We start from the raw sequence: 21,190 nt of genomic DNA, 5'->3' as shown, positions 1-21,190 counted from the left end.
CTTAAAACAATGGGAAAAAATACAAAAAGCAATTTTGTTAAGTACTCTGAAGACCAAACAAAAGCAGATGCACTGGTGTAAAAGAGATAAAATTTGGAGAATTGTCCATGATAGAGTGAAGAGTTTCAATTTTTATTTTCTCTTGTAAATCTGACCCAAATTTGAGTCTTTATCTCAGAGATGGACGTTAGAAGCTCAGATGGCTGATACTCTGACAAAAACTGTCCTTTGGTTAAAGGAACGAAGAAAATGGGTTCGTACAGGTGGCGGGGGGTGGGGGAGTGGTCCTGAATAGGAGCAAACAGGAAAGAAAGATCCTCAAAATCTTTGTAAAAACCCACAAGAGTCCTAAACTGACCTAGGAGATGCACTTGTGTCCAGGCAGACATGGACCAGAACAGAGAAATTTTTCTAAATTGAAAAAAAATTTGAATTATCATCCAATTCTCTACCTAATCCCTGAGTGCATTACATACAAGAGAGACACAAAGCAGGACAAGGGATATTTTTACAACAAATGACATCTGGAACCACTACCCACAAAGGATAGGTAGAACTTGCAGTCTGACCCTTCTTATTAAAATAAAACAAACAAAATGTCAAGGTTAGTTAGAGGATTTTAGCAAAACACATAGTTTATAAAAGATAACATTCACAATGTCTAGGATACATTAAAAAATTACTCAACATACAAAGGACCAAGAAAATATAACCATTTCTCACAGGAAGAGACACTGAACAAATGCTAATGAGATGGGTAAACTGTTGTAATTATCAAACAAAATTATTAAAGGTGCTATTATAAATATGCTCTGGAAAATTAAAATAAACACAGTCTAACAGAATTAGAAAATAGGGTTCTCAAAAAAAAAGTGTAAAATTAATTATCTTAAAATTATACAACTGAAATGTACAAATTTAAAGTATTTATGAGATGAGCTTAATATCAAAAAGAAAAAAGCAAACAAAAAGTCTATAAAGTTGAAGATGAAGTTTATCACATATAGCAAGCTTAGAAGCTTCTAAGCTTGTTATATTGCTATCAATAGACAGTATCAAACCTAAGAACAAAGGAAAAAGATTGAAATAAACTAAAAAGAGGCTCAGGGATGTGTACATCAAAAGCCCTAATATTCATGTCACTAAAGACCCAAAGTAAAGGGAGAAAAGACATAACTGAAGCAAAAAATAGGAAAATAAGGGCCCAAAACTTTGCAAAATTGGTGATAATCACAAAGAAAAGTACAATGGAAGTGGGGGGGGCTAAAGAATATGTCTTGAAAGCAAGTACAAAAATGTAGTACATTTTATTTAGCAAATAAAGATTTAAATAACACTACACTTCTCATTAGAAACCATGGGTACCAGGGAACAATGGTACTTGTTACCATTGGTACTGGTACCAAGTACCAATGGTACTTCAAAAAATATTTTGAAGTACTGGGGCACCTGGGTGGCTCAGTGGGTTAAAGCCTCTGCCTTCGGCTCAGGTCATGATCCCAGTGTCCTGGGATTGAGCCCCGCATCAGGCTCTCTGCTCAGCGGGGAGCCTGCTTCCTCCTCTCTCTCTGCCTGCCTCTCTGCCTACTTGTGATCTGTCTGTCAAATAAATAAATAAAATCTTTAAAAAGAAAAAAGTAGAATTCTACACAGAATTCTATATGCAGAAAAAATACCCTTGCATGATGAAGACCAGATAAAATTATATTCAGAAGGGAGCCCAGGTGGTCCAATCAGTTGAGTGTCTTGGTTTCAGCTCAGGTCATGATCTCAGGTTCATGAGATGGAGCCCTACTTTGGGTTCCGCACTCAGCAGGGAGTCTGCGTACGATTCTCTCTCTCTCTCTCTCTCTCTCTCTCTCTTTGCCCTTCCCCCCATTTGCACTCTCTAAAATAAATAAATAAATCTTTTTAAAAATTATATTCAGGAATAATTTAAAAATTTAAATTTAAATTTAAATTTAAAATTTAATTTAAAAATCTGTTTCCAAGAAAACCACTCAATAAGAAATGTGAATAGAATTCCTCCAGAATGGGAAAAAAGAATAAAAGAAATTGTAAATATCTGGCAAAAAGTGAACAGGGATTTTTCTTCCTTAAATTCTTAAAATACATACAACAAGTTAAACTAAAAACTGTATCATTGTCTAGAGAGACTTGTGATACATTAAAGGTAGTAACAAAAAATGGTGGTTAAAGAGATAAATAGTTGAAATGGTTCTATATTTGAAGAGGTAAAATATTAAAGTAGACTGTGAAATCTTGTGCAACTACTAAAAAACACATGCAGAAATAGATACAAAACCAAACAAATTAATTTTTAAAGAATACTAAAGGAATTCAAACACAAGGAACAGTGGAAAAGAGAAACTGAAGGAAAAAATTATAGAGGTAAATAAATAATAAAATGCTAGGTGAAAATAAAGCCTTAACAGCAGTTACATTAAAAGTAAACAGTCTAAACACATTGAGAAGACTTAGTTTCTCAGAGTATGTTTCAAAAAAAAAACAAAACTGCAAGAAAACAAATTTCTGTTGTTTAAGCAACCAGTCTATGATATTTTGTTATAGAAGCCCAAGTAGACTAATACAATGATGACTGGGATTAGGGATGAAGGTAGCAATATTTAAGAGAGCAGTGGGATCTTTTCTTGCAGTGCAAATTAGTTACTACTGTTCTAGGACCTAAAGATAACTCTGCTAAAGAATTCAGTTCTATAATAGCTATATAACAGCATTAACCGTACAAAATACTAACCTGATTTGCCTGATCTGTCTTCACAAATTAAACAGTAACAAAACCTCTATAATTTAAGACTTCTTTAAAAAACATAACACATGAAATAAGTGGGTCTTATATCTTAATTCATTTATAATATATGATCCAGTAGTACTTTCCATACTTAAGAATCATCTATCATTTCCAAATTAAACTCTTATATTTAATATATTTAAATCCCTGATATACAACTCTTACCGTAATCCATTCCTTTGGTCAAAAGCAGGAATCATGGAGTTAGGGTGTTCTGACATTAATGCAACAAGCAGTTGTAGGACATCCATTAGATTGTCATCCTAAAATCAAAATAGAAATTATTTTAAATATGGAAAAATCTTTTTGAACACTGAATACTTCCAAAAAAATCTGAAAAAAATTGTATCTTAAAATAATGGACATATAAGCAATATACACCTGCTTTTAACAAGCTCGTTCTTTACACATATATATTCATCTTCTAACTCAAAATACACGTCATCAAATGTGTCAAATGTCATAATCAAAGAAATGCAACCCTTATAGTATACAGTCTCGAGATTTCCTGAAACATATTCTATAGATACACTACACTTAACAGGTTTTTTTAGACAAAGTTTATATATTAAGAAATTGAGGAAAGGGGAAACTAAGTTATTTTCTTTTTTTATAGCAAAACATACCAGAGCCTTTAATAAGGTAATCAATGTCAGCAATCTGATGGTAGTGTATGCTTTATTCACTGACCCTCTCAAGAAACTAGTTACAACAGCAAGCTTTTGAGGAAATAATGGAATAGTTTTCATATATTATACCTATTGACAGTATTAAAAATACAGATGATCAGTGTTTACTGAGGCAACATACTATTGTATATAGTATAACTTGAAAATTCTGACAGAACAGCAAAGAAGCATATGTGAGTTCTGAAATCCGAAACAATTCCAAGACAATCCTACACAGCCTTGGTTGAATATTCCAGTATATATGCATATTTAGAACCAATCTGGCAATACTGACCCAAAAAAAGAAGGACAAGGGAAGCAGCTATCAAGAGCTAGTTATCTCTGTTGCCCTGAGTATAAAGGTTTTTGTTCACTGCTTTGGAACTACAGCTATTTGAACATCTAATTTTCAGTAAACTAAGCAGATAATCTAGAGCTAGGGCACTGAGGCTTGGGAAAAGTGTTATTTGAAAGACCTAAAAGATTTCTGAATTTACATACTAAGAGAATAGAGAAGATAACCATGATTTCCAGTTTCTCCTTTATAAAGTACTTCAGTCCCTTAGGGAGTTAATAAAAAACAAAATCATACACAACAACATTACTAGGAAATTCAGTTGAAAAATCTTCAACTATTATACTGGGTAAAGAAAATCAACAAATAAAATACCCTAATCAAGAGAAAAAAGAAAGCATAATCTTAATGTTTGAGTCAAATATGATCCAGTCAAGAAATTTAATCCACTTTTCCGTATCAAGAGCAATAGGTCAAAACAGTATCTCCATTTACTGATGATTTTAAAAGACATTATTTTACACCATAACAGATATTTATTAAAACACAAGATATGAACTATAAAACAGAAATGTAATTATCATTTGAAATACTGTGCTTTACATGAAATTACATCATTTCTAAATTTTACTTATTTAACAAATACTTAATCCAATTATTTAATTAGATTAAATCAGAGTATATTACATTTTCCCAGGGCAAAATAATAAAGGAAAAAACCCAAAACATTTCAACTTATTTTCAACCTCCTTTGCAACCACTTAATTACAAATCCCATTATAAATAAGTTGACTTACTAGTATTTGAACACGCAAAATCAGTTGGAAGATTATGTTATGAATTTAAAAATCTAAACATTTTTAGTCATTTTCATAACCTATTTTTCCACATGTTACAATGGTTCCTAGAGATACAATGAAGGTATTCTTTGACATACTTTCTTTTTTTTTTTTTTTTAAAGATTTTATTTATTTATTTGACAGACAGAGATCACAAGTAGGCACAGAGGGAGGTAGAGAGAGAGGAAGGGAAGCAGGCTCCCTGCTGAGCAGAGAGCTGGATGCGGGTATCGATCCCAAGACTCTGGGATCATGACCTGAGCCAAAGGCAGAGGCTTTAACCCACTGAGCCACCCAGGTGCCCCTTTGACATACTTTCTTATTAATTCAATGAGATCTAATTTCAAAACTTTTTAAAACTTTTCATGATCATTCTCAGAGCCATCCTGTGGTAATAAAGGGTATTTAAATGACAGTTGCTAAGACTTAGGTCCTAAGTATATTTACTCTCCATTATAGTTACATTAATGAAAGATCACTTAAACGTTTTTACTTTAAAAAGAAAGACCATAATGCAGCTTCAAAAAATAAAATCCCAAAATATAAATTTCAAATGTTACCTCATGCATAGTGAGGAGATAATTAAGAATGGCCTGCAGTTCATCTTCCTTTACTCCAGAATCCTTTAAAAACATAATATAAGTGTCTTAAAGTATCTTATACATGCATTCTAAAAAGATTTTTTAAAAGATGAATAATACATCTAACATTTGTCAACCTGGTCAATTGCAATAAATATACAAAGATATTAAAATATAGAATCTAAATTTAAAACATGAATTAGGGAAAACACCAAAGATCTGCTATATTCAAGACTGTGTAGAAGTCAAAGATATGTTATCAAGTATCCTGTTTTCAGAATCATATATGACAGGCTATCTAATAAAGCTATAGAATCCCAAAGTAAGCAAACCAATAATTCATGATGAAAGAGTACTATTCACAACTATCACTCCACTAAATAGAGAAGACAACTTTTCTATTTCTTTTTTCTGTTAAATTTTCTGTTAAATTTGGAGAGTAAATGAACAGCTTCTAAAATTACCAGTTAAAATGTGTAAGCCTGATGATTCACAGACCTGTACCCCTGGGGCAAATAATACATTATATGTTAATAAAATAAATAAATAAATAAATGTCAGGCACTAAAAACTGAGTAGTACTGTTCCTTGAGGAAAACATTGCACTTTTAAATATGAACTCAGTATGTAGATTTTTAACCTAGCCTACCAATTTATCAATGATAAAACAAAGCTGAAATGAGAAAAGAGCAATAAGAGAGATCGGAGGGGGAGACAAACTATCAGACTGTGGACTCAGAAACAAACTGAGGGTTCTGGAGGGGAGAGGGGTAGGGGGTCAGGTGAGCCTGGTGGTGGGTATTATGGAGGGTATATATTGCATGGAGCACTGGATGTGGTGCATGAACAATGAATATTGGAACACTGGGAAAAAAAATAAAATCAAATTTATAAAAAAAAAGAATTAGGAAACAAAATCACAGAAAAAATTAAACACAAAAATCAAGCAATAAGATTTTTGTAAATAGAAATAAGGAATTTGAGTCTAAAAGCTATACTAAAAGTTTGACCCACTTAACATAATATTAAATACTAAAAAATAAGAAAATGACATAGGAAAATAATTAAATATTGATAAAAAATACATTTATACATTGCTCTCTAATAAAATCAAAATACCTTTCTTAAAAATAATAAATTTTACTTTGCCTACAACACAGTAAGAATCGGACAAATGTGATAATTTCTAAAGACTGATGCATCTTTCTGGTACCTTTATATATGGAAATTTTTTCTCAAAATCTGAATGTCAAGTACAAGAGACCCACTAAAAATGTTATCTCCTTGAAGAGTCTTATTGACTACCCTATCACTACTGCCATGAATAATACCTAGTACTTAACAGAAACTCAGTAAATATTTACTGAATGAAAGAATGAATCCACTTGAACCCCTAGAAAAACTCATATAACATATATGACAATTATCAATCTCCAATTCTGCAATGATTTACATCCATATGTGTGTAAAAAAGAACAAAAAAAAAACACAGAATCAAGTTTCTTTCAGAGTATTTTCCAAAGTGTAACACTAATAACCCAACAAAGAGTAAACAAAGACTTAAAAACAAAAACTTATGTGAAATTGTAAGTTAAAATACAGAACATGCTAAAAGAGAAGAAGTATAAACTCACCTTCATCACTAACTGCTTAATGAACATCAACAAGAATGCTCGTAGAGAAAGTATTTCTTTTTGATTAGGTCGTGGTCCATCTTTGAAAAAATAATATGCACACATACTTAGTGTTTCAAAGACCTCAACGCAAAGTATAAAACTGTCTTTCCTAAGAGTTTTTTCTATATATTTATGAGAAACATAAAAGTGAGTCACCTAAAGAGACATATGCCTCAACATTATTGTTTAGAATTGAAAGGAAGATAAAGAGTTTACCAGAAGAACAAAAACTAAAGAAGTTCATTACCACTAGACATGCTTTACAAGAAATATTAAAGGGAATTCTTTAAGCAGAAGAAAAGGCTTTAACTAGAAATAAGAAAATAAGAAAAAAATCACACTGGCAAAGGCAATGTAAAGGTAGAGGTAAACTGCCTTTACAGTAAAGGTAGGGGGATCACTCATTTCAAAAGTGAGTATATAAAGACTGAAAGACAAAAGTAATAAAATCAACTATAGCTACAATAATTAGTTAAGGAATACACTAAATAAAAAGTTTAAAATATGATACCAAAAACATAAAACATTGGGAGATGAGAGTAAAAATGTAGTACTTTTAGAATGCATTTGAACCTAAGGAATCACCAACTTACAATGGGTTTCTATATATATAAGTTGTTAGATATGAAGCTCATGGTAACCACAAACAAAAACTTCTAATAGGTACACAAAAAATAAAAAGGAATCCAAACAGAACATTAAACAAAATCATCAAATCACAAGGAAAGAGAGCAAGGAAAGAAGAAAGGAACAGAGAAGAACTTGAAAAACAATAGAAGACAATGAATAAAATAGTAATAAATATGTACCTGTCAGTAAAAACTTTCAAACTTAAAAAAAAAAAATCCTCTATATGCTGCCAACAGGAGACTCACTCTCTAAAGACACACAAAGACTAAAAGTGAAGTGATAGGAAAAGATACACCATGCAAAAAGAAATAAAAAGAAAATTGGTCTGGCAATACTTTTATCAGACAAAGGAGACTTTTTAAAAAGCTATAAGAGACAAAATGCATTACATAATGATAAAGGGATTAAACCAACAAGAAGATATAACACTTATAAAAATTTATGTGCCCAACACTGGAGCACATAATATATAAAACAAATATCACTAGACAAAAACAAGAACCTGACAGTAATACAGTAACAGTAGGGGATTTTAACACACCCCTTACATCAATAGATAGATCATCCAGACAGAAAATGAGTAAGAAAACACTGGCCTTAAATAACACAATGGAACAAATATACCAAACAGATATAAACAGAATAGTCCCACCAAAAAACCAGAAGATACATTCTTCTCAAGCACATGAAACATTCCTCTACAATAATAGCATGACAGACCACAAAATAAGTCTCAATAAATTTAAGAAAACCAAAATCATATCAAGTGTCTTTTCCATCCATAATGAAACTAGAAATCAATTATAAGAATAAAAGTGGAAAAAAACACAAATGCAGAGACCAGAAAACATGTTCTTAAAAAACCAATGGAATAATAAATAAAATAGGATATTAAAAAAATACCTTGAGACAAATGAAAATGAAAACACAATGTTCCAAAATCTGTGAAATGCAGTAAAAGCAGATCCAACAGGGAAGTTTACATCAAAACAGGCCGATCTCAAGAAACAAGAAAAATCTCTAAGAAGACATACAGATGGCCGACAGGCACATGAAAAGATGCCCAACATCACTAACCATCTGTGAAATGCAAATCAAAGCCATAATGTGATTTCACCTCACACTTGCCAGAATGGCTAAAATCGAAAAGACAAGAAGTATTTAGCATTAGTGTGAATGCAGAGAAAAGAAGTTTTCAGGCACTGTTGGTTTGAATGTAAAATGGTGCAGCTACTATAGAAAACAGTATGGAGATGCCTCAAAAAATTAAAAATAAAATTGCCATATAATTCAGCAATTCCACTTCTAGGATTTATCCAAAGAAAACAAAAACATTAATTCAAAAGCATGTGCATCCCTATGTTAAGCACAGCATTATTTACCATAGCAAAGATATGGAAGTAACCTAAATATCCATCAACAGATATATGGATAAAGATGTGGTGTGTGTTCATATGCATATACACACACATACACACACATACACACACACACACACACACACACACACACACACACACACAGGAATATTATTCAGCCATAAAAAAGAGTGAAAACTTGTCACTGTGACAACATGGACGGGCGTAAAAAGTATAATGCTAAGTGAAGTAAGTCAGACAGGGAAAGACAAATGGTGTATGATTCCACTTGTTTGTAGAATCTGAAGAACAAAACAAACCAAAACAGAAACAGATTCACAGATACAGAAAACAAACTGCCAGTTGCCAGAGGGGAGAAACGAAGAAGATGGGAGGATAGACAAAATAGGTGAACAGGTCAAGAGGTACAATATTCCCATTATAAAATAATACGTCACAGGGATTTAATGTACAGTGTAAGGAATAGAGTCAATAATATTGTAACAACTTTGCATGTTGACAGATGGTAACTAGACATATTGAGGTGACCATTTCATCATGTATATAAATATCAAATCATTATGTTGATATTAATATAATACTGTTTGTCAATTATTCTTCAATTTAAAGAGTTTTATGCCTCTAGAAAGACATTCAATCTCACATACAATAGTATATATAGTGCTCCAAATGTACAAAATGGGTTACTTTGAAATTACAATGAAGGGAGTTTATTTTTAAGGTTAGATGAGTTCCAAAACCTGAAAATGAGGCAATAAAATTTGTATTCAATAATAATATGCACTTATATTTTGTTTTAAAAGACTCTGAGAATGTTAGTACAGTAACAGAAGTTTACAAAAGAAAATCCAAACTTATATGTGAATTTAGTTAAAAAAAAAAAAAAAAAGCTTCTGTCTCTTGCATAAGCTAATACAAACATTTTAGAAAGTACAGCTCAACACAGTTTGGTTTATTTAGAAAGGAAACATTATATTGACCGCCTCTGACATCTCCTCCCCTTCTTAAAAAAATCTCTGGTCACACATGGCTCACATTAAAAATAATTTTCATGTCTCAAACAAAAAATCCCCAAGTAGAAAGCTTTTGAAACCCAACACCCATTGTTGTAAGATCCTAAAGTTAGGTACCTGTTTGCTTCATATTTTCTCCAATTTTCCCTCCACTAATCACTATTTACAGCTAGTTCTTAGACCACCAAAGCACAAGACCACCAAGACCTCAAATAGATCAATTAAAATAGGAAGAAAATTGCTTAAAATTTGTTCCACATGACAATTCCTAGACAAAGAATCAGTTACAGAGCTACAATAGAATCACATACTTTGTTCAGCTCTCTCACTTAAAGTATGAGACTTTCCCAAGGTCACTAATCAGTTATAAAATCAATGACAGAATACAAAACTAATACGCAGGACAGTACATGATATACCTACAGTACCATCAAACAGTCATTAGGAAATTATGACCTAGTTCTCTGCCACAACACTACCACCTTAAACAGATCATTCAACTTCTGTGTGTTGTCATATATTTCTAAGTTACACATAGCTTATCCTCTGAGAAGCAGCAGATTTTGAAAAGGATAAAGATACATTGTATTAATATGAAAACTGTATTTATAAATCACTGAACAGCCAAAGCATTTAAGTACAACGACTCTCAGCATCTAATTCCTGATTTCAAAGCAGCCTTCAATTTTTATATCAGGGTACTGAACCCATTCTCACTCTGAGATCATGTATTTCAAAGATAGGAAGGGCTTCCATGCCCATGTATGGGCAATCAGAAAGATAGCTGCCACGTAAGACTATGCACATGATGCAATCAGAGCCAATAAGCAACAAAGAGACTTCAGCTGGAAATGTTCAATACAGGCAGACACTCTTGCTAGACTTATAGTTGTAAGGATGTGAAGGCAGAGTGGCTGCTTGGTACTGTAAGGGAGAGAACACATGAAAAGAGACAACACAGAAGATGGAGGGAGATAAACTGAGTTCAAGGGGCATATTCTGAACCCTTGCACTAAGTTCAACTGAAAATGCCAGTTTACATGAGCTGATTAACTCCCTTTTACAACAGCCGATCTAAAGCAGGTTTCATTTAAAATTAAAAGATCCACAATTTGTCAAAATTTTTATTTTGATACCCTCTATAAATTTCTGACATGATAAATGAATATTACCTCTCCAGTAATTTCCTGATTATACAGGAAAATAATTACTGAAATTTCATAGCCTCATTATATTATTTATTAGAAGTAGATATACCCCCTACTACCACAAGAAATCTGTTTCCCAAAAACCATGGATTTTCATTCTCATTATGATAATTAGCCTCAGCATCAATACCATATGTTAACATAGAACTTCTCATTTTCTATGCCTTAATAATATCCTAGTCATATCTGCTCTGCAAACAACTTACACGAGCAGAAGTAGCATTCTTCCATGAAAGTAGCAAGTTACCTCTCGCAAACCTCAATTCAGTACAAACTATTAACATTATCAAGAATAAAATAAAATTTTGCCATGATGATATTCAGAAAAACTGCAAGAATAACATATAACATTATAAAATAATAAATTCATTATATTAATTTAATAATATATTAAAACAAAGAAAAGAAAAAAATCTATGACAAAATATATAAACAGGGATGATATACCTAATCCTTTAGGCGTGATACCACTTCGATCCTGAGGATTCACTGCCCAGTAGTAGTACTTCAGTGTATGCGTGATGAGAAGCACTGTTCCAACTCTCCGAATGGCATTATATATGTTGACTGTACCAATGAATTCCGTGGACAGGTAAGTATAGAGTGTCAACTGAACCTACAGAATCAAAATGAAGAACTTACATCAAAGAAGCAGCTTAGCATTTTGCCCCTGGTTCCAGTAATACTCTCAACCTGCTTTACTTGGATCATACTTGTTCCAAAAAGTAAGATGCGAGCTTGATGGTAACATCCATGCTAACAGATAACACGCACACACATACACACACAAAAGCACATATATTCCTTATAAAGCTAACCAGGTAAATGCTACTTTTACAGTAACATTATAAAGGAAACATCCCCTAATATACCAAATTTTTACAGCACTGTTCCATGGAAATAACTGTTTAATTCCTATTAAGCAATCAGCAATTACCCATGAGCATATATAACGTCTTTACCGTAAGCTTACTAATCATACTATGCACAGTTGCTTTAAAAAGCTGGAAATTTTCTTCATTTTACAGAAAGTAGAAGATAACAAAAAAAGATAAAAGAAAGAAAAAGTAGGAATAACTCAAAAAGAACAAAGGTAGAAGTCAAAAGAAAAAAAAAGTGTAAAGCCTACCTTAGGAGATGTTAGAAAAACAGAATTCTGTTGTAATAGCTCATTGATAGAAAGATTATAAGATTACAATCCCGCAACACGTTTATCAGTATTATCCTCTAATTAGAAAAGGATTCTACTGGGATGCCTGGGTTGCTCGGTTGGTAAAGCGTCTGCCTTCAGCTTAGGTCATGATTCCAGGGTTCTGGAATTGAGCCCCTCATCAGGCTCCTTGCTTGGCAGGGAGCCTACTTCTCCCTCTGTCTGCCACTCCCCCTGCTTGTACTCTCTCTCTCTGACAAATAAGTAAATAAAATCTTAAAAAAAAAAAAAAGATCCTACTAGTCTTATTTCCAAATAAATTATTTTAATAAACACATAAGAGTTTAGTAACTTCAAAATACAAGCTCTTAAAAGAAACAAAAGATTATAGGATTATAGGTACTACTCTACCACCACATATTTCACACTAGTACAAAATTTCAGTGAAATTACAGCTTTAAAACTCACCAACTGCTATAATCTAGTACTGTAGCACAACAGCACAACATAATATAAGGATTGCTTTTGTTCTACTACTGTGTCAAAATCAAGAATTTTTCAATTCATTGCTAGTAGATATACTTTATAAGTGGAAAAATTTTAAGTAGGACATACATATTCACCCCCTAACCAAAGACCAAACAATTCCCAGTCATTTTTTTTTAAAGATTTATTTATGTATTTGACAGATTACAAGTAGGCAGAGAGTCAGGCAGAGAGAGAGAGAGGAGGAAGCAAGCTCCCCACTGAGCAGAGAGCCCGATGCGGGGCTCAATCCCGGGCCCCTGGGATCATGACCCGAGCCGAAGGCAGAGGCTTTAACCCACTGAGCCACCCAGGTGCCCCTATTCCCAGTCATTTAAAAAGGAACATTTAAGCTACCTTCCTAGACATGGACGGCATTTTCACTTTCAACCCTGCAAGATATATCAGTGTTACCTGGTAATTTTGTTAGCACAAATTAGGTACCTATCTTCCAGATGCCCAAAATTAAGTTAAATGAATCAGGGAGTCAATTAGTAATCATATACAGTAAAGAGTGGCAGATTCTGAATCACTTAAAACTGAGGTTCAATTTTATGATCCTTATAGTTTAGAAAACTATATATACAGGGAATATCCCACTGTCTTGCAGAAAAATAGTATTATGTTGATGCAGTCAATGTTATTCAAATGGATAGGCCCAGTTTACTTATCATTGAGGCTATATAACACTTTTTTTCATGGTTCAAATTCTTAACCATCCTATTTCAGTCATTTAGAAAATATTTATATCCACCTATGCTTAGTGATGTATTATAGAAATACAATGACATATACATTATCTCTCGATAGCTGAAATCCAGTTGAAAAGATAAAAAACACATAAATTTAAGTAAAAAACCAATGTAATAAAGATGCCTATTGAAACACAAAGATTACTTAAGGAAATTCTTTTAAAAAACTGTCTAGAACTGGGGCACCTGGGTGACTCAGTCAGTTAAACGTCTGCCTTCAGCTTAGGTCATGATACCAGGGTCCTGGGATTGAGCCCTGCCTCATCAGGCTCCCTGCTCAGTGGGAAGACTGCTTCTCCCTCTCCCTCTGTCCTCCTCCCCACCCCCCAACCGCTTGTGATCTCTCTAATAAATAAATAATATCTTTTTTTTTTTAAGGTCTAGAATTAACACATCTATAAAGGGGCACCTGGCTGCCTCAGTTGGTAGAGCATACAACTCTTGATCTCAGGGTTGTAAGCTCCAGCCCCACACTGGGTGTAGAGAACACTTAAAAGTAAAATCTTTTTCTTTTTTTTAAAGATTTTATTTATTTATTTATTTGACAGAGAGAGATCATAAGTAAGCAGAGAGGCAGGCAGAGAGAGGAGGAAGCAGGCTCCCCACTGAGCAGAGAGCCCGATGTGGGGCTCGATCCCAGGACCCTGAGATCATGACCTGAGCCGAAGGCAGAGGCTTTAACCCACTGAGCCACCCAGGTGCCCCTAAAAGTAAAATCTTTTAACAAGAAAGAAAGAAAGAAAGAAAGGAAGGAAGGAAGGAGAGAGAAAGGTAGAAAGGTAGAAAGAGAGAGAGAGAAAGAGAGAAAGAAAGAAAGAAAGAAAAGGAGGGAGGGAGGGAGGGAGGAAGAGAAACTAAGTATGTATGTAATTAATTCCATGTAACTAATTGCAAAATATGTAATTAATTGCAAAGTGAGTAGCGAAGAGTTATTAGAATCTATCAATTTGGAGGTCAGAGAAATTATTATAGGATAAGCTAAAATACTCAAAAAAGCCTGACTAATAAAATAGGTATTAAGGTAGACTTTGAAGATTAGCAGTAAGATAGGTAGAACAAACGTAGAAATTCAAACAGGGAAAATGGTAAATCACACAACAATAGGCTTCCCAAGATCTTATAAAATGCTCCATATCCTGATTGCACAACAGAATACCCGAAAAACATGTTTTAAAAATGCTGATGCCTGGGCCCTACCCCAGATCAAATAAAACACAATGTGGAGTAGAGGGTGTGGAATTGTTTTTTATTTAAAAAAAAAAAAAAAAAAAACCTCTCCCAACAGGTTCTATTGACAGCCAAGACTGAGAACCTCTGCTCTGGGTTTACATTTTCATACTTGCCTAGCCACTGAAGATAACTGAGAGTTTTTAAACTAGAAAGCTCAGAAAGGACATGATTGACATGAAAACTTAATGCTAGAAAAGGGACTACTTTATTGTGAAAACAATGGGAAATTATTGCACAGTTTGAGGCTAAGAAATAATCTTATGAGAGTAATGTGTTAAACATAAGAATTCTGGCCAAAAAGCAATAGTGATAAAAAATGAAAAACTGAAGAAAGTCAGTCTATTGAGAATGATATGAAAAGGCTCTAATATCAACATATTGAGATGAGTAAGAATGGTGATCTCAAGATTATTCATATGCTAACAATGAATAAATATTTACTCATTTACTCATTATATAATCCAATAACCATACAAGTTATATGTGTTAACATTTGTCTTCTCCATTAGGCATTCTATAAGGGCAAGAATTAGATCTGTTTGTTCACCATAGCATCCACAGTGCCCAACATAAAGCAGTTACTCAACAAATGAAGGACTATTTTATACAAGAAATTTCGCCTCTCCTTTTAGGTCATTAAAAAGACAGTCTCTGGGCACCTGGGTGGCTCAGTGCATTAAGCTTCTCCCTTTAGCTCAAGTCATGATCTCAGGGTCCTGGGATCGAGCCCACCATTGGGCTCTCTGCTCAGCAGGGAGCCTGCTTCCCCCCTCTCTCTCTGCCTGCCTCTCTGCCTGTGATCTCTCTCTCTTTGAAATAATAAAATTTTTTTTAAATAAAAACATTAAAAAAAAAAAGTCTCTGAGAAGATGAATGGATATTATACCAGCAGAGTAAACATCCTTTTCCAAAAGCAAAGGTTGATTCATACATACATACCTTCACCTTCCATAACCACAGGTGGAATTACCATGAAGCTAATGAAGCTTAAACTTTATGCTCACTCATCTGTACCCTAAACCTCATTTTGTATGCATCATGTTGTGTTTTTTTTTTTTTTTTTTTTTTCTTGAAAATTACCTTCCTCCCTGTAACTGTGTAACACCCAGATCAAACAAACTTCGGAAAACAAACCATTTTAGAACTATCTTTATAATACAATTAAAGTAGGGGTGCCTGAGTAGTTAAGTGTCTCCCTTCTGCTCAGGTCATGATCCCAGTCCTGGGATTGAGCCCTGCAGTCGGGCTCCCTGCTCAGCAAGAAGCCTGCTTCTCCCTCTCCCCTCTCCTTCTCCCCATGCTTGTGTTCCCTTTCTCACTTTCTGTCAACTAAATAAATAAAATCTTTAAAAAAAAAAAAAAAAAAACCTCCATATAATACAATTAATAATACAATTAAAGTAGATATAATCCCTTATGGATACACAAAACAGTGTTTTTAAAACAAGGAAAGTTTCATATTAACAAATCAATTATAAATTCTAAAAACAAAATTAAAATTATTAACAAGGAACAGGTAAGAAATAGAGTGTAATACCAGAAACCTAAGAAAATGATATAATGAATTTTAAAAATATTCCTCTACAACTAAGTATCTAATAAGAGGCTTTTTCACCACATCAAAAGAGATCCAAAGCCTTACAAATATGCTGCTTAGTAAAACAAAAAAAAAAAGTGTCTAGTAAAAGGTTTAAAAAGTAACTTGAAACAATCCTTGAAAAGAAATAAGACTGAGGGTCATAGAAGAAAAAGAGGTCAAATTTGAACCCAGAGATAAAAAGGTATAACCTCCAGCTGCCTCCTTTGATTATTTCCAAATGGCAATCAGAGTCAGCAGCTGTTTTTCTCTTTAACATTTGAAAAGACCAACTGAAAATAAGAGACTATGAGTCCAGAAGTAAAGAAAGTCTGCATTTTTTTCTGACAACTAAAATAAGTATGTATGATTCCAACCTAAACAATGATAAACACTCTAAGTGGATCACCAGGGAGAAAGGGAGAGAGGAAATTAATAGGTATGAAATGATACTTCTAACAAAAACTGTAGATAAGGCAGATACAATTATGCAATTTAACAAAAATTTGTTTCAAGTTCTCCTGAACACTACCACAATTAATATTCTTAGGGCAATTTAATACATTAGGACTTAACAAAAGTTTTATTTATATACTTTAACACAAATTATATTCACTTAGAAGTAATTGGTTTATTGTTACAGTACTAAATAAGTTGTGTACAAATATAGTTGTATTTAATCATTTAAATTCATGTGAATTAAAATGATTAAAGAAGACCAGTATATCATGGAAGCCTTAAAACCAGGTGACATTTCAACTGTTCCTGCAGAATTAAACTCATGCATATGTATATATACATATGTACACATTGATATGTATGCATACTGGTAACAGAACAGAGCTAAAGTTGATAGGAAACATTGTATTTACATTGGAACTGTCCAAATTTGATTTATACTTAGTAAGTCAAAGTCTCTCTCAAAATTTTGATTTAACAGAAGATAAAGACTATAGCTCTATTTTTTAAAAATACTGACATGTCTTGGAAAATATATCCAGTGGAAACAGTCTCTTCAACAAATGGTGCTGGGGAAACTGGACAGCAGCATGCAAAGGAACAAAACAGTGTTCTTATATCATACACAAAAACAAACTCAAAATGGATTAAAGACCTAAATGTGAGACCTGAGATCATAAAATTCTGAAAGAGAGCACAGGTAATAATTTCTCAGACTTGGCCATAGCAACATTTTTCTAGATATGTCTCCTGAGGCAAGGGAAACAAAAACAAAACTAAACCACTGGGACTACATCAAAATAAAAAGCTTCTGCACAGCAAAGGAAACAATCAACAAAACTAAAGGCAACCTAATGAATGGGAAAAGATATTTGCAAATGACCTACCTAATAAAGGGTTTATATATCCAAAATATATAATTTATACAACATCCCCCAAAAACAAACAATCCAATTAAAATTGGGCAGAAGAAATAAAAGGACAGTTCTCCAAAGAAGACATCCAAATGCCCAAAAGACACATGAAAAGATGATTAACACCACTCACCATCAGGAAACTGCAAATCAACTCAGTGAGTTATCACCTCACACCTGTCAAATGGCTAAAATCAACAACACAAGAAGCAGGTGTCGGCAAGGATGTGGAGAAAAAAGAAACCTCTTGCACCATTAGTGGGAATGCAAACTAGTGCAGCCTACGTGGAAAACACTAAGGAGGTTCCTCAAAAAATTAAAAATAGAACCCTTCAATCCAGTAATCACACTACTGAATACTTACCAAAAAAATAAAAAACTCTAACTCAAGGGGCTTTATGCACCCCTATGTTTAGAGAAGCATTATTTACAATAGTCAAATTATGGAAGCAGCCTAAGTGTCCACTGACAGATGAATGGATAAAGATGATGTGGTACATCTCTACGATGGAATATTATTCAGTCATAAAGAAGAATGAAATCTTGCCATTTGCAATGACATGGATGTACCTAGAGAGTATAATGCTAAGTTAAATAAGTCAATCAGAGAAAGGCAAATACCATATGATTTCACTCATACGGAATTTAAGAAACAAACAACAAAAGAGAAAAAAGAGAAACCAAGCAACAGATCTTAACTACAGAACAAACTAATGGTTACCAGAGGGAAGGGAGAGTGAGGTGATGCGTGAAATAGGTAGTAGGGATTAAGGAGTGCACTTGTCATGAGCACTGGGTAATGTACAGAATTGTTTAATCACTGTATTGTACACCTGAAACTAATATAACACCTTTTTTTAACCATACTGGAATTAAAATTTTAAAAAAACACTGCTCTACAGAAAAAAGGAAAGATACACAGATTTGCAAATATACCTAAAAAGAAAAAAAGTATGCTTATCAAAAAACACAACCTATTGAAATTTTACATGATAGCATGTGAAAGGATAAAAGAAAATCCTCGTAATTATCACTCTTCTCAACTACAAGAACTTGGTGAAAATAGTAAAATAAAATCTATATACATAAATACATATGTATATATATTACCTTGGCTGGGGTATGAATCCATATAGCTGGGTTAAGAAGAATGTGATCACACAACTGTTTGAGTAGGGGCATCCCATTCTGCAGATTACTCAGATATTTTGAAAATGCAAGACAAAGTTCAAGTACTGCTCTGCTGACATGGGATTTGGAAGACTGCAAAAAAAAAAAAAAAAAAGGTAGATCAAAGGTCACTACCAGGGCCCCTGGGTAGCTCAGTCAGTGAAGCATCTGACTCTTTATCTCCACGCAGGTTATGATCTCCGGGCTGTGAGACTGGGCCCCGAGTCCTGCTCGGCACTGGGTGTGGAGCCTCCTTAAAATTCTTTCACTCCCTCAGTCTCTCTCTGCTCCCCCAACCCCACACCCTCCCTATTTAAAAAAAAAAAAAAAGTCACTACCAATACAAGGCAAGGAAAGAAAATTAAAGGCTGTCAATATCAGAAAAAAGTTGGCCCACAAACTATGCTCAAAGTTAAAGACGCCATGAGACGCAATGCTACATTTCTCTAATAAAGCAATAGAGACAAGGTCAAAAAACAAAAGGTTATTTTAATTTTGGTAATTTTATGTAACCAAGGAGACATACTTGCAGAAAAAATTTCTCAACCACGTAGGAGACCAAATCCATGGCCTGAAAATGAAGACCAGAAAATGTAAAGCATTTCATACTCTACCTTCTCAAGACTGTATCCTATTACCAAGAAGCCCTTGCAGGCAAGCATCTGCTCCTGCATAGCAACTGAGTTCTTCAGCAACTCCAGGATGAAAGCCAGCAAAGTTGAACTAAAATAAGAAAACAGGCAATCGTCCAAAAAAATACTTTTTTTTAAAGGTGGGGGGCTTATTAGATACAGTCTTTCTTTTATCTTAAAAAAAAAAAGGTTCTCTATTTCAAGGAAATTGAAGTTCTAATAAAATTTTCTCCAACTTTATCTCTAAAATTTGAATGTAGAATTAGGACTTACCCAATTATTTATCCCATATACTTAATCACCAACCTATTAGTAAATGAATTACTTAGAAACAACAAGAGGAAACATGCATGAACTAGAGAAAAATTAGCAATGTCCAAAAACAAGTAATAAAACAGCTAACATAAGTATATGAAGTCTTTAAAGAATATATATAATTTAGATTAGCAAGTATATTCAATTTTAGACAGTTAGAGACCAAACAGAGGGGAAGATACATAGAGCAAACACACTAGGGTAGAATCACTCAGAATGTGTTAGGGCTCCAGACTGGCCTGGTTTGAATGGAGTTCACGAAGGGGAAAATAAGTAAAACTGTACTTAACTAAAGTCCTCAAACACTAACTTAAGAATTTTGTACCTTATCCCGACAGAGAAGTCATAATTCAGTAGTCAACTGAAAAGACTTTTAAAACTGAATAGGGGCTACAGTCATGCTCCCATCCTCACAACTTCTAGAGATACCGAAAATGGAATGGAATAAGGTCAGCGTTACCTCCTTCTCAAAGGCTCTAGATATCTCCACAAAAAAAGAGAGCCTGACTGGTAGCCAACCTCCTCCTCCACAAAAGTGCTTTTTAAAATGTCAGCTATTCCAATAAAGATTTTGAAAAGTTTAAAAAACAAAAAACAAACAAACAAAAATAGGAGATAACCAAGAAAAAATAACTAAGCTCTGTTACAAAGGTTCCAAACCCGAACGCACAAAAAATTTATGAAGTAGCAATATGTCAAGAATAATTTTAATTTTTTTAAATGTCCTAAGTAAGGGTGCCTAGGTGGCTCAGTGGGTTAAAGCCTCTGGCTTCAGCTCATGATCCCGGGGTCCTGGGTTCGAGCCCCACATCGGGCTCTCTGTTTAGCAGGGAGCCTGCTTCCTGCCGTCTCTCTCTGCCTGCCTCTCTGTCTACTTGTGATCTCTGTCAAATAAATAAATAAACAAAAATCTTTTAAAAAAAAATAATTTAAATAAATAAATAAATGTCCTAAGTACTTGATTTGATAGCTCATTCCTTAGGGGAAATAAAAGAAGCTGGGGTGCCTGGCTGACTCAGCCAGTGGAGTGCGTAACTCTTGATCTCAGGGTGGTGAGTTTGAGCCCCACATTAGGTGTAGAAATTACTTAACAATTTAAAAAAAGAAAGAGTTAAAAAAGTCATTTTGTTGCCTAAAAATAATTCCAAAAGAATTATTACATCATTAAATACATACACTGATAGTAGATATCAACTTATATATAAAAGCAGAAATGAGAGAATTCTAAAAATAAAGAATGGAAAACTCATTTACTCAAATAATACATTAAACATAATTACTAGTCTCACAGAATATATAGTCATGAAAAATTCATTTAGACACCCCTCAAGGTTTTATATTGTGTCCTCTTATGTCTCTACCTTTT

At 33.6% G+C, this 21,190-nt stretch overlaps 1 protein-coding gene across 1 annotated transcript in view; it reads right to left on the bottom strand.

Annotated features, from left to right (window-relative positions):
* The window catches only part of LOC111153330 (LPS responsive beige-like anchor protein), a 754,899-nt gene that overhangs the window by 612,221 nt on the left and 121,488 nt on the right, over positions 1-21,190 (bottom strand). Inside the window, exons 12-17 of the mRNA XM_022512304.1 lie at positions 19,492-19,600; positions 18,818-18,970; positions 11,549-11,717; positions 6,830-6,909; positions 5,175-5,237; positions 2,978-3,075 (exon numbers count right to left, since the gene is read on the bottom strand). Of these exons, the coding sequence (XP_022368012.1) occupies positions 2,978-3,075; positions 5,175-5,237; positions 6,830-6,909; positions 11,549-11,717; positions 18,818-18,970; positions 19,492-19,600 (672 nt within the window). The remainder of the gene's footprint in view (positions 1-2,977; positions 3,076-5,174; positions 5,238-6,829; positions 6,910-11,548; positions 11,718-18,817; positions 18,971-19,491; positions 19,601-21,190) is intronic.

This window comes from Enhydra lutris, unplaced genomic scaffold (genome assembly GCF_002288905.1).
Source record: "Enhydra lutris kenyoni isolate GAN:26980312 unplaced genomic scaffold, ASM228890v2 scaffoldscaffold3, whole genome shotgun sequence".
Lineage (NCBI taxonomy): Eukaryota > Metazoa > Chordata > Mammalia > Carnivora > Mustelidae > Enhydra > Enhydra lutris.
Note: the sequence above shows the minus strand (reverse complement) of the source record. Positions and strands in the feature narration are given on the sequence as shown.